The 15,245-nt window shown below is 40.3% G+C and overlaps 1 protein-coding gene across 1 annotated transcript in view; it reads left to right on the top strand.

Annotated features, from left to right (window-relative positions):
- Positions 1-15,245, top strand: part of ADAMTS19 (ADAM metallopeptidase with thrombospondin type 1 motif 19) — a 422,212-nt gene that overhangs the window by 203,991 nt on the left and 202,976 nt on the right. The window contains exon 9 of the mRNA XM_075341865.1: positions 14,032-14,137. Coding sequence (XP_075197980.1) covers positions 14,032-14,137 — 106 coding nt within the window. The remainder of the gene's footprint in view (positions 1-14,031; positions 14,138-15,245) is intronic.

The raw sequence follows: 15,245 nt of genomic DNA, 5'->3' as shown, positions 1-15,245 counted from the left end.
TACACATTACATCTAGCATGTGTTACAGGGAATACACATTACATCTAGCATGTGTTACAGGGAATACACATTACATCTAGCATGTGTTACAGGGAATACACATTACATCTAGCATGTGTGTTACAGAGAGAAGCACACTCAAAAAATAAATAAAAATCAGAAACTTGATTTAGCTTGCTAAGTACACATTAAGAGGTATTAAAATGAATGAAGATTGTAGATAAGAATTTAGTGCAATTTTATTAGGTAAAGGTTAACAGTAATATAGTGAATATAGAAATTATTTTTTACATAATCATGGTGTCCAGTGTAAGTGTGCTCGTGGTGGCAGTCATGGGCGAGGGGCTCTGTGTCCTCATTCCCGCATGCTATAGACAGGGGTTGTGTGTGTGTGGAAGCTTTACTGTGTCGCACTGTTACTTACTGTACCATATTCACAGTCATTAAAGATGAGTCCACAAAGGTTAAAAACTGCACCCACTTTACTGGCAACGCATTTCATATACCATTCCACTTGGCTTGCAACACGTTTCAAACTTGTTTTTTTTCAAGACATTGACATCTTAACACAGTCTGGCTTTTCTGTTATGGCTGCAGTCATGTGCACACCGGCTAGAGGGGAAGGTTGGTCCGTCTCTGTCCCTGGGTATCTAACCACACGAGTCAATGCGTATCGCTGTGATTAGAATGCTCTCCATGGCTATGCTACTTCTCTGTGGGCCCTCCCTCTCTTCCCTTGTGCCAGTAATTTTCAGTCAGTTGGCCGCTATCTGTTCTCTAAAGGGTCCCTAAAACAAGCTGATCTGCCACTTTCCGCATTATTCGCACTTGCCTACTTGGTGGGAAGGAAGTTTCTCTCTTGTCCCTTAATTTGCCTCCATGGAGCTTAAGCTACCATCCAACTCTGGTCACCTCTGTGTCCATCTGCATGTTACTTCTGCCTTTGCTTTCCCAAAATAACACTGCCTAAAAAAGGAAATGCTCTTCACTCTATTCCCCTCATTGTGGACTGGCTTCTAACGTTAACTTTGCCACCCCTGTCCCTGGTCCTAAAACCTAATCTTGCCCCTAGAACTAGGGAACCCAGAACTGGTGAAATCTAATGGTGGCATAAACACACATGGTGGTTTAACCCATTACAGACCACTATCTTACACCAGCGTCTTTAAAACTCTTGATTCTCCTTTACTGATTAAATTGGTTTGTGACTCTTTTCATTGTAATGAAATATGGCCTGGGAAACTTCTGATTGCTAATACAAATTTCCATTGAATGACATGTGCTTAAAATACCGATGAACCCTTTCATGATTAACTGTTCTAAGGTTTATGTGGCACAATGCCTAACTATTTTTATGAAGTGTTCTTGAAGTGTCCTTTTATGTGTTCGCAATATATCTTATCATTAAAAGGGCAGTCACACATACACTGCTTCATATCTAACAAGTACCAGATCCAAGCTGCCAAAAAGAGCATCTACAAAGTACTTGTGAAAAAACAAGAAATATTTCACAAGATCCTTAAAACACTTTTTGGTTTGATGTTACTGCACGACATGCTAATGATCAACAGGAAATTTTATGTGCAGTGCCTTGAAAACAATATTCATACTCTGTTAATTTTTCCAAATTTTTCATGTTACACCCACAAATTTAAATGTATTTTATTGGGATTTTATGTCATATTTCAACACAAAGCAGCAAATATTTATTTAGTGTAAAGTAAATGATACTTGGTTTTCTTAATATTTTAATAATATAAATCTGAAAATTATGACTTACATCTGTATTCAGTCCACTGAATCAATACTTTATATGATGCAACGGGAAGATATATTCTTAAAGTATAACCTTTAATAACTCATTTAAAAACCACAATTGTGTATCGAAAAACAAAAACAACCACACACACAAAAGTAGATGAAAATAGTAGAATAGGCATACCCGCCAAGGTTTCTAATTCATCTATAAGGAAGCATACGTGTGTCAACCCTCATATACAGTTGAAACCAGACGTTTACATATACTATCTAAAAAGACACATCTGCATGTTTTTCTCACTATCTGACATGAAATCAGAATAAACATTTCCCATTTTAGCTCAATTAGAAACCAAAATTATTTATATTTGAGGAATGTAGGGGCTATTATTAGGAGGAATATCATACAGGAAGCAGTTACATATGAAATGATCAATAATACCATAGCACACATATTTAAACCATCTGAATATACAGATGACTTAATGAGTTTATTGGCTAAACTAGTGTTAATACCTAAATTTGGTGTGAACCTATTGATCCATAAGTTCCACCTTAATATATATCTTTTAAACTGTCCCTATTGCAAAATTGTACTCAAATATGTTGTGAAGTGAAACTCTGTCTACTATTTGGGGTGTCTTTCCTGTGTGTTGAGGCACTTATATATATAGTGCTGGGCAGCTCGCCTGATCTAATAGTATGGGCGTCATTAATAGGCTGTAAGCCAGACACTGTACATCGCACATACTTGTGTGACTGGCGCCCTATGCAAATCCCATCTGTGTACATTTTTAATACCAGCAACCACCCCCTCCATGATATGGTAGGTTGTGAGTTGTTGTCTCATCGGTATTCTGTACCTGTGTTGCCCCCACCTTTATCATAGGGGGCTGGCTGCATCCTGCTAGTGCATTTGCTGTGTCATGTTGGCTAATGGCTGTTTTTGGAGATTTTTTTTAAAGTTTTTTTTAATTTATGTCCTTTTCTGTGAATCAAATCTAGAAAAAACTAGCTTAAAAAGGTGAAAACTACTAAAAAATACTGTACACAAATAAGCATTAATGACAGAAATACTATAATTACGGCTTATTTTGAAAATTCACATATGAATAACAGGTAATTCTAAGCATTTTAACTTCCTCAAGCCGAGGCCTATATCCATCTTTTCATGTTTGTTTTTTCTTCACCTTCCGAGAAATGTAACATTTTTAATATTCAGCATATGGGGCTGTAAGAGGGCTTGTTTTTTTGTGCCCTGAGCAGACATTTTTACTCATACCATTTTGAGGTAGATATAATTATTTGATGAAATCTTATTGCATTTTATTATAATAATACGGTGGTAAAAAAAAACAAACGTTATTTTAAAATTTCAATTTTTTTTCTTATTATATTGTTTACCAATCAGGTTAATTTATTACATATTTTGAATGATTGAACTTTTACAACTTCAACAATACCAAATATGTGTATTTTTTTAATTGCGTTAATTTTTAGTAGGGTGAAACGTAGGTCATTTGAATTTTTAAATTTGTAAATGAAAAAATCATATTTTTGAACTATACAGACAAGTGCATCAGCACTACTATGTATGAAGGAAAATCATGGTCTCTTATGAATGCAAGTACTGGATTTACCAGGAGAATCACCTTGACAAGCACAGAGGTCTTTAGCAGACTCCCAGCTGTCATAGCAACTCATTGACGTCCTGCGATTAAGTCATAGGCACACCAATGGACATATGATATAAACAATCTACTTTTTTAAAGGCCCTGTGTGAGGTCATACCCATGTGACCAAAAGGGGTGGAGCCTCAGCCAACAAAGCTGGATACCAGGTCACACGGGTATGACCTCACACAGGTTCTTCAAAAAAGTGAATTGTTTGCATCCCACTTACCATAGAGAACAGAGAGAGGGAGGAACAACAGGCAGGGGGGTGGGAATCCATATGAATACCCACCCAGAGATTATCTGCTCAGATGCAATTGTCAATCAAGAAGCTGACGATTTTTTAAAGTTTACATTCCTGGATTTGAAAACCTATACATCCGAGCTGACCACTACAGGCATGTATAGAATCAGCCTGATAGCACCAGTATAGCACTGGCTTTAGCTTATATACAAAAATCCTGGTGATTAGCTCCCTTTAACCCCTTCACGACCTTGGGCGGATCTATCCATCCAGGATCGTGTCCCGTTAAGCCCCGCCCAATGCCGCGGGCAGGCGGCGTGGATCGGCACACATATCAGCTGCTTTCAACAGCTGACATGTGTGCCTGCTAGCCGCGGGTGGAATCGCTTCTGGCAGCAAGATCTAAATGCGCACGGCCATGTTTTTTACTTGCCGCCGCCCCCACCGGAAGTCACGTGTGTTATCACGTGACTATCGGTGGTTGCCATCGTAGCACAGGGTCATGTGATGACGCCTGCAGCTATGATATTTCACTTTCATTTTCCCTCGGCCGAGAGCAGAGGGAAAATCAAAGTGACTGAATCTGCTGTTTACAGCTGTATTGCTGTGATCAGCAGATAGATAATAGCGATCGGATTGCTGATCGCTATAGCCCCCTAGGGGGACTAGTAAAATAAAAAAAAAGTAAAAAAATTTTTTTTTAAAAAATAATAAAAAAAAAACCCTAAAAGTTCAAATCACCCCACTTTCCCCCCATTGAAAATTAAAGGGTTAAAAAATAAATAAATATACACATATTTGGTATCGCCGCGTTCAGAAATGCCCGATCTATCAAAATATAAAATCAAGCACTGGATTTACCAGGAGAATCACCTTGACAAGCACAGAGGTCTTTAGCAGACTCCCAGCTGTCATAGCAACTCATCGACGTCCTGCGATTAAGTCATAGGCACACCAATGGACATATGATATAAACAATCTACTTTTTTAAAGGCCCTGTGTGAGGTCATACCCATGTGACCAAAAGGGGTGGAGCCTCAGCCAACAAAGCTGGATACCAGGTCACACGGGTATGACCTCACACAGGTCCTTCAAAAAAGTGAATTGTTTGCATCCCACTTACCATAGAGAACAGAGAGAGGGAGGAACAACAGGCAGGGGGGTGGGAATCCATATGAATACCCACCCAGAGATTATCTGCTCAGATGCAATTGTCATTCAAGAAGCTGACCATTTTTTAAAGTTTACATTCCTGGATTTGAAAACCTATACATCCGAGCTGACCACTACAGGCATGTATAGAATCAGCCTGATAGCACCAGTATAGCACTGGCTTTAGCTTATATACAAAAATCCTGGTGATTAGCTCCCTTTAACCCCTTCACGACCTTGGGCGGATCTATCCATCCAGGATCGTGTCCCGTTAAGCCCCGCCCCCTGCCGCGGGCAGGCGGCGTGGATCGGCACACATATCAGCTGCTTTCAACAGCTGACATGTGTGCCTGCTAGCCGCGGGTGGAATCGCTTCTGGCAGCAAGATCTAAATGCGCACGGCCATGTTTTTTACTTGCCGCCGCCCCCACCGGAAGTCACGTGTGTTATCACGTGACTATCGGTGGTTGCCATCGTAGCACAGGGTCATGTGATGACGCCTGCAGCTATGATATTTCACTTTCATTTTCCCTCGGCCGAGAGCAGAGGGAAAATCAAAGTGACTGAATCTGCTGTTTACAGCTGTATTGCTGTGATCAGCAGATAGATAATAGCGATCGGATTGCTGATCGCTATAGCCCCCTAGGGGGACTAGTAAAATAAAAAAAAAAAGTAAAAAAAATTTTTTTTAAAAAATAATAAAAAAAAACCCCTAAAAAGTTCAAATCACCCCCCTTTCCCCCCATTGAAAATTAAAGGGTTAAAAAATAAATAAATATACACATATTTGGTATCGCCGCATTCAGAAATGCCCGATCTATCAAAATATAAAATCAATTAATCTGATTGGTAAACGGCGTAGTGGCAAAAAAATTCCAAACACTAAAATTACGTTTTTTGGTCGCCGAAAGTTTTACGCAAAATGCAATAACAGGCGATCAAAACGTAGCATCTGCGCAAAAATAGTACCATTATAAACGTCAGCTCGAGATGCAAAAAATAAGCCATCACTGAGCCATAGATCCCAAAAAATATTAACGCTACGTGTTTCGGAAAATGGCGCAAAACGTGCGCCACTTTTATTGGACAAACTTGCAAATTTTCTTTAACCCCTTAGATACAAGTAAACCTATACATGTTTGGTGTCTACAAACTCGCACCGACCTGAGGCATCACATAGATACATCAGTTTTATCATATAGTGAACACGGTGAATAAAACATCCCAAAAACTATTGTGTGATAACACTTTTTTGCAAGTTTTCCACACTTGGAATTTTTTTGCTGTTTTCCAGTACAATATATAGTAAAACCTATGGTTTCATTTAAAAGTACAACTCGTCCCGCAAAAAATAAGCCCTCATATGGCAAGATTGATGGAATAATAAAAAAGTTACGGCTCTCGGAAGAAAAGGAGAAAAAAACAAAAACGCAAAAACGGAAAGTGCCCGGGGGCTGAAGGGGTTAAGTAGCATGTGTCTCTTAATTTTGATACAGGACATATATGTTTGTACCATCTCAGCCAGTGTATAGAAAAATTGTATAATTTGAGAGCCCTCAGTGGTAATTGTAATAAATAGCAAGCTTTCAAGACTACTACTCAAGTCTCTTCATTAGGTACCGTATAACACAAAATCTGAAGTGTCACATGTTTTTACACAACAGGACATAGAATAATGCAGTAAATAAGACAAGTGATGTAAAGCAGAACTACAGTGGCATTTAAAAATCTTGGGCACCCCTGGTCAAAATTACTGTTGTGAACAGTTGAGGAAGTTGAAGATGAAATGATATGTATCTAAAAGGCATACAATTAAAGATGACACATTTGCTTTGTATTTTAGGCAAAAAAATATATATATATATTTTCAAATATTTTCAATTTTTACATTTTAAAATTAACAAAAAAGGAAAATGGGGTGATGCAAACGTTCGGCCACCGTTCATGGCCAGTACCTAGTAGTAACCAGTTTGGTAAGTATCACAGCTTGTAAACTCTTTTTGTAGCCAGCCAAGCAAATTTAACTTCTTGTTTGAGGGATTTTTATCCATTCTTCCTTAGAAAAGTCTTCCAGTTCTCTGGGATTCCTGGGTCATCTTGCATGCACTGCTCTTTTGAGGTCTAACCACAGATTTTCAATGATGTTCAGATCAGAACACATCAGAAGACTTTGAGGAGCATTGTAAAACCTTCAGCTTGCATCTTTTGAGGTAGTCTATTGTGGATTTTGATGTGTGTTTGCGATCATTATCCATTTGTAGCAGCCATCCACTTTTCAACTTCAGCTTTTTTACAGATTTGTTGAAGTTCATTGAATCCATTCTACCCGTGAAATGTTCCTACTGCCATTGACTGCAACACAGCCCCAAAGCATGATTGATACACCCCCATGTTTAATGGTTGGTGAGATATTATTTTTTTCTTTTCTGTGTCCTTTTTTTCTCCACACATACATTTGATCATTGTGGCCAAAGAGTTCTATTTTAACCTTATAGGTCCACAGGATTTGTTTCTAAAATTATTATTATTATTATTATTATTATTATAGCACCACTTATTCCTTGGTGCTTTACAAGTGAATAGAGCATACATTAATATCAAGTACAATAATCATGAGCAATACAAAGCACAGACTGGTACAGGAGGAGAGAGGACCCTGCCCGTGAGGGCTCACAGTCTACAGGGGATGGGTGTGGGTACAGTAGGTGAGGACAGAGCTGGTTGCGCAGTGGTGTGCTGGTTAGAGAGTTATTGTAGGCTTGTCACAAGAGGTGGGTCTTCAGGTTCCTTTTGAAGCTTTCCATGGTAGCTGAGAGTCTGGGGTAGAGCGTTCCAGAGCATGGGGGAGGCGCGGGAGAAATCTTGTATGCGATTGTGGGAAGAAGAGAAGAAGAAATAAAAATGAAGTGGAGAAGGAGATCTTGTGAAGATCTGTGATTGCATGCATGTAGGTACTGAGAGACTAGGTCACAGATGTATGGAGGAGACATGTTGTGGATGGCTTTGTATGTCATGGTTAGTGTTTGAACTGGAGTCTTTGTGCAATGGGAAGCCAGTGAAGAGATTGACAAAGTGGTGAGGCTGGGAAATAGTGGGGAGAGAAGTGGATTAGTCGGGCCTCAGAGTTTAGGATAGATTGGAGGGGTGCAAGAGTGTTAGAAGGGAGGCCAGAGAGCACGAGGTTGCAGTAGTCAAGACGGGAGATAATGGGGGCATGCACTAGTGTTTTTGTTGATTCTTGGTTAAGGAATGCATGAATCCGGGAGATATTTTTGAGTTCTAGTCGGCAGGAAGTGAAGAGGGCTTGAACGTGTGGCTTGAAGGATAGAGCAGAGTCGAGGGTTACTCCGAGGCAATGAGCTTGCGACACTGGTGAGTGTGAGTAGCCATCAACTTTGATTGATAAGCTTCTTGGAGGAGTTGAGTGAGGAGGAAAGACAATGAATTCAGTTTTGTCCATGTTAAGCTTTAGAAATCGTTTTGAGAAGAATGAAATAGCAGAGAGACATTGTGGGATTTTGGTTAGTAGGGAGGAGATGTCAGGTCCAGAGAGGTAAATCTAAGTATCATCAGCGTAGAGGTGATATTGAAAGCCATGAGACTCTATGAGCTGTACCAGGCCAAAGATGTAGATGGAAAAGAAGAGGGGTCCAAGAACAGAACCTTGGAGAGCACCAACAGATAGGGGGCAAGATTATGAAGTGGTGTGAGAGTGGGAGATGCGGAATGTCTGGTCTGTTAGGTATGAAGAGTTCCAAGATAGGGCCAAGTCTCTGATGCCCAGAGACGAGAGAATCTGTAGTAGGAGGAAATGGTCCACTGTGTAAAATGTAAAATGAAAAATACTTGTTTATATGTTCATTTGCATACTTTTGATGCTGAATTTTACGGTGAGGATGAATAAGAGGTTTTTTCTGATGACTTTTCCATGAAGACCATATTTGTGCAGATGTCTCTGAAGAGTAGAACAATATACCACAACTCTAGAGTCTGTAAAATTTTCCTGAAGGTCTTTTGCAGTCAAGTGGGTGTTCTGATTTGCCTCTCTAGCAATCCTACGAGCAGCTCTCACAAAAAATTTGCTTGGTCTTCCAGACCTTATCTTGGCTTTCACTGTTTCTATTAATTGCCATTTCTTAATTACATTTCAAACTGTGGAAAGGGCAATTTGAAAATGCATTTGCTATCTTCTTGTAGCCTTTTCCTGCTTTGTTGGCCTTCACCATTTTCATTTTCAAAGTGCTAGCCAGCTGCTTAGAGGAGCCCAGGGCTGCTGGCTTTGGCACAAGGTTAGAAGAGGCTGGATTTTTATAAAGTTGTGAAATTTGCATCATCTAGCCTTTACTAACGATGATAGCAAACAAGCCATATGCCTAATTACGGTTTGAATCCTTGGTCAAAGTTATCTGAGCATATAAATCTCCAAGGCTATCCAAACTTTTGCTTCCCCCCTTTTTCTTTTTTTAAATCGAAAATGTAAAAGATAAAAATAATTTCTTTGTTTGCCTAAAATACAAAGGAAATGTGTCATCTTTACCTCAATGCCTTAAATAGATCATTTCATCTTCAACTTGATTAACTGTTCACAATAACAGTAATTTTGACCAGGAGTGCCCAAACTTTTCCATGCCACTCTATCAATAAGGGAAAGGGAGAAATATTTTTTACTGTAGATATGGGTTTAGTTAGATTCAGTTTAGATGGACGGCCATGACTTGGTTAGTTTGCAGTTGAGCCATACTCTTTCCATTTTTGGATGATTGATTGAACAGTGCTCTGTGAGAGGTTCAGAGCTTGGGCCATTATTTTTATAACCTAACTCTGCTTAACTCTTTGCCACAACTTTATCCCTGAACTGTCTGGAGTGTAGCTTGGTTTTCATGTTTGATCTCTCATGTTCTGAAATAATTTACTAATTAGGTGACTTCTGGAGACAATTGGTCACTTTGAATTTTATTTAGGGGTATCAGATTGCAGGGGGCTGACTACAAATGCAAGTCACAATTTTCAGAATTCAATTTTTAAAACATTTAGAAAACCATGTATCCTTCCCAATACATTAAACCAAACAAAAAAAACCCCTCCTAATAAAAATGTATACTTTATTTCTATATCAATTAGAAAGGTTATATTCATGCAACCAGAGACACACAAAGTGCATAAAGTGTTAGATACACCAGATGGAATGTGTAAGGGTAATTGTATCTAGGGGCTGTGCAGATCAATGGTAAATAAACCTAACAGATTCAGATGCTGGACCCTAGGGGATATGACTCACCCTTAATTGGTCCCTGCCTAGCAATAGGGCTTTAAGCACCCTAACTTTCTTAGTGCCCCCATTCCACGGCGGCTGCCCCTATTGTATTCCTTACTAACTTGAAGATAACCATCACCAGGTTTACCAGAATAAAGTGCAAAGTGCAAAACCACATATACACATACAACAGACACAAATTAGTAGAGCGGTTGCTACCCAAAGAGTCAACGGCAATAAATATTTACACTAGGTGACACCTTAGAGTTACCCAGGACTGGTATCATCAGTAATTCACTGGATTCATTGAAATTGAACAATATGAGATCAAGGCACTCTAGATTGTCACTCATTAAATTCACTAGCAAAGAAAGAGATGCAAAATAGCATACAGCTCACTGGTTGAATGTCTACAATCCAGGGATTACAGTTCACATATAAAGGATAAAGCACCATACTCCATTATTCCAAGGATAACATGTCCCTAGAAACATCCATAGAAAGAGGCATGAATCATATCAGATGACTATAGATAGGTGAGTGAGAAAAAGGAATACACCCATTGAGTACTTTATGATTTGTTGGTAGCGCCTCCAGGTCTACTGTCGAGCCATGCATGTCAGCAAAGAATGACAAGTCATATGTCAGCAACGCTCAGTTGTGTCTTTGACCTCGCCCTTCTCCCAATGCGTTTCCCCCCATTTGTGCATGGAGTTCCTCAGGGGATCAAAGCTGACAATAGGGGAGAAAGTCACATCCCGTCGTGGTTTCCAAACAGTTCAAGAAATATATACCTGGTATTAATACAACGTGGGGTATAGCATGTAGATCACAGGAGCACATAGCCAGGTGTCTGTCGGGGGAAAACGCGTTAGAAGAAGGGGGGGTCAAAGACACAACTGAGCGTTGCTGACATATGAATTGTCATTCTTTGCTGACATGCATGCCTCGACAGTAGACCTGGAGGCCCTACCAACAAATCGTAAAGTACTCAATGGGTGTATTCCTTTTTCTCACCCACCTATCTATAGTCATCTGATATGATTCATGCCTCTTTCTAGGGATCTTTCTAGGGATGTTTCTGGGGACATGTTATCCTTGGAATAATGGAGTATGGTGCTTTATCCTGAACTGTAATCCCTGGATTGTAGACATTCAACCAGTGAGCTGTATGTTATTTTGCATCTCTTTCTTTGCTAGTGAATTTAATGAGGGACAATCTAGAGTGCCTTGATCTCATATTGTTCAATTTCAATAGATCCAGTGAATTACTGATGATACCAGTCCTGGGTAACTTAGGTGTCACCTAGTGTAAATATTTATTGTAGTTGACTCTTTGGGTAGCAACCGCTCTACTAATTTGTGTCTGTTGTATGTGTATATGTGGTTTTGCACTTTGCACTTTATGCTGGTAAATTTGGTGATGGTTATCTTCAAGTTAGTAAGGGATACAATTGGGACAGCCACCGTGGAATGGGGGCACCAAGAAAGTTGGGTGCTTAAAGCCCTATTGCTAGGCAGGGACCAATTAAGGGTGAGTCATATCCCCTAGGGTCCAGCATCTGAATCCATTAGGTTTATTTATCATTGATCTGCACAGCCCCTAGATGCAATTACCCTTACACTTTCCATCTGGTGTATCTAAAGGCCCAGTCACACTAAACAACTTACCAGCGATCCCAACAACGATACAACCTGATAGGGATCGCTGGTAAGTTGCTAGGAGGTCGCTGGTGAGATGTCACACTAAGCAACGCTCCAGCGATCCCACCAGCAACACGACCTGGCAGAGATCGCTGGAGCATCGCTACACGGGTTGCAGGTGAGCTGTCACACAGGCAGATCTCTCGTGTGGAAGCATGCTGCGCTTGGTAGCTAAGGTAAATATCTGGTAACCAAGCCGATATTTACCTTGGTTACCAGAGCACACCGCTTAGCGCTGGCTCCCTGCACACCTAGCCACAGTACACATCGAGTTAATTACCCAATGTGTACTCTGCTACGTGTGCAGGCAGCAGGGAGCCAGCTTCTGCGGACGCTGGTAACCACGGTAAACATTGGGTAACCAAGAAGCCCTTACCTTGGTTACCCGATATTTACCTTCGTTACCAGCGTCCGCCGCTCTCACACTGCCAGTTCCAGCTCCCTGTTCCCTGCACTCCTAGCCACAGTACACATCGGGTTAATTACCGGATGTGTACTCCGGCTACGTGTGCAGAGAGCAGGGAGCCGGCACTGACAGTGTGAGAGCGGCGGACGCTGGTAACGAAGGTAAATATCGGGTAACCAAGGAAAGGGCTTCTTGGTTACCCGATATTTACATTGGTTACCAGCGTCTGCAAAAGTCGGCTCCTGCTGCCTGCACATTCAGTTGTTGCTCTCTCGCTTTCACACACAGCGATGTGTGCTTCTCAGCGGGACAGCAACAACTAAAAAATGGCCCAGGACATTCAGCAACAACCAACGACCTCACAGCAGGGGCCAGGTTGTTGCTGGATGTCACACACAGCGACATCACTAGCAACATCGCTGTTACATCACAAAAGTCGTTCCTTAGCAGCGATGTTGCTAGCGATGTTGCTTAGTGTGACATGGCCTTAACACTTTATGCACATTGTGTGTCTCTGGTTGAATGAATATAACTTTTTTAATTGATATAGAAATAAAGTATACATTTTTATTAGGAGTTTTTTTTTGTTTGGTTTAATTAGTTGATACCGCTGATACTATATCCTTTTGGTCTTTTATCCTTCCCAATACACTTTAGAAATACAGTGAGGAAAATAAGTGCTTGATACACTGATGATTTTGCAAGCTTTTCCATCTACAAAGAATGGAGAAGTCTGTAATTGTTATTATAGGTACACTTAAACTATACCAGACAGAATCCCCAAAAAATCCAAAAAATGCCATTGTATGATTTTTAAATAATTAATTAGCATTGTATTGTACCTGCTACTTTATGTTGGTATGTCACATACATTTCCTATAATATATATTTAAGTTTTTGGGTTAAAGGCAACAAAATGTGGAAATGTTCACAGGCTATCAATACTGCAAGCCACTGCATTACAGATATATTACTGTTAATTCTGAAAATGTACTTTAAAGTATAGTATCCATTTAAATCAATTTTCTGGGGACATGCATAGTTATCTATTAATTCTTTGTAAGTCTACATTATAAATAAATAGTGAATACACTTTACATAAGATTTTTTTTTGTTCTGTTTCTGAGTGTTTGATATTATCGTTGAATTTGGCAACCCCGGGATAAATTGCCCAAATTTGTTTTTATTCGTGTTAAAGATACTTCATGTAAAATGTTAAAAAGTGCGTAAAAATTAATTCCTTCGAATGAAAATAAAGGCTATAGTTTTAAGGGTTTTGAGGATTTCGCTCATACTGGTGATGATTCTCACATGTGGATGAATTATGTAGATGACACTCGTTTCAAACTCTGTAGCGAGCATGAGCCAAGTGTTAGTTTACTGTGATCCAGTTCTATTGCATGTGATAATCGGAGCACAGGTGAGAAGAGGGAGAGCTGAATGTCTCCATCTTCTTCATTGTCTGTGTCGGAGTATATCATACTGCACTCGGATGATGCCCAAGTGCAGTCCAATGTTTTTCATGCACTCATTGTCTTGAATGCATGCACGCTGTCTTATATAAGCTGCCAGAGTCATGCAGCAATGTTTTTCTCATGTTGAATCTGCTTGTGTAAAAAACTGCTGGTCAGTACTGCCCCATAGTATAACATAGAAGCGAGTGCTATCCGATAATACATCAGACAGCACTCGTCCGATGTATATGGCATTGTGAGCAAACCCTTAAGTTGCAAGTCAGCCACTGTACTATCCCTTGGGAGCTTAATTGAATTATTTCTTTTGTATATGATTGTACGATTAAAAATGCACCATTTCTTATCAAGCAATTATGTAATTTCAGGCATTGCTTATCTAAATGGAATGTGCAGTGACAAAAGAAAATGCATCATTGCTGAAGATAATGGACTAAACCTTGCCTTTACTATTGCTCATGAAATGGGTCACAAGTAAGTTACTTACTGTTTACTAAAATTAACTAATTTTGATTAAATCATTCTAAAAATTAATTTACATCTCTCCAAATTTTTTCAGTGGTTGGCAGGAAAACACAGCTATGAAATATATTTTATTATCAGGGCATGTTTGGATATTAAAGGGGCTGTCCAGCCCAAATCCAAAGGTCTGCATTCACTCTGTGTGATTGTAGACAAAGGGGTACTTTGCACACTACAACATCGCAAGCCGATGATGTGATGCCGAGCGCGATAGTCCCTGCCCCCGTCGCAGCTGCAATATCATTGTTATCATATTGTTACCAATATTATCGCTATGGCAGCTTCACATGCACTCACCTGCCGTGCGACGTCGCTCTGGCCGGCGAACCGCCTCCTTATTAAGGGGGCTGGTCGTGCGGCGTCACTGCGATGTCACACGGCAGGCAGCCAATAGGATCGGAGGGGCGGCGGAGGGGAGGAGATGAGTGTGATGTAAACATCCCGCCCACCTCCTTCCTTCCGCATAGCCGACGGGAGCCATGGTGACGCAGGTAGGAGATGTTCCTCGCTCCTGCGACTTCACACAGCGATGTGTGCTGCCGCAGGAGCGAGAAACAACATCGGACTGTCGCGTCAGCGTAATTATGGAATTCGCCGACGCTACACCAATGATACAATTACGACGATTTTGCGCTCGTTAATCGTATCATCTAGGATTTACACACTACGATGTCGAGAGCGACGCAGGAAGTACATCACTTTCGACATGACCCCACCGACATCGCACCTGCGATGTCGTAGTGTGCAAAGTACCCCTTAGAAGTAGTCGACAATCATTTTAAACAGCTTTAAAATCTTTTTCAAGGAAGAATACACGTATGCTGAATTATTGCTTGGAAAGGAGCATGTTTTTCTAATGTCCCTGTCACACACAGAGATAAATCTGTGGCAGATCTGTGGTTGCAGTGAAATTGTGGACAATCAGTGCCAGGTTTGTGGCTGTGTACAAATGGAACAGTATGTCCATGATTTCACTGCAACCACAGATCTGACAAAGATTTATCTCTGTGTGTGACGGGGCCTTTAATGATCAGTGTAAAAAAAAAAAACTTTATGAAAC

The sequence above is a fragment of the Anomaloglossus baeobatrachus genome, chromosome 1, assembly GCF_048569485.1.
Source record: "Anomaloglossus baeobatrachus isolate aAnoBae1 chromosome 1, aAnoBae1.hap1, whole genome shotgun sequence".
Taxonomy (NCBI): Eukaryota; Metazoa; Chordata; class Amphibia; order Anura; family Aromobatidae; genus Anomaloglossus; species Anomaloglossus baeobatrachus.
The sequence above is the reverse complement of the archived record's forward strand: the minus strand, read 5'-3'. Positions and strand labels throughout refer to the sequence as shown.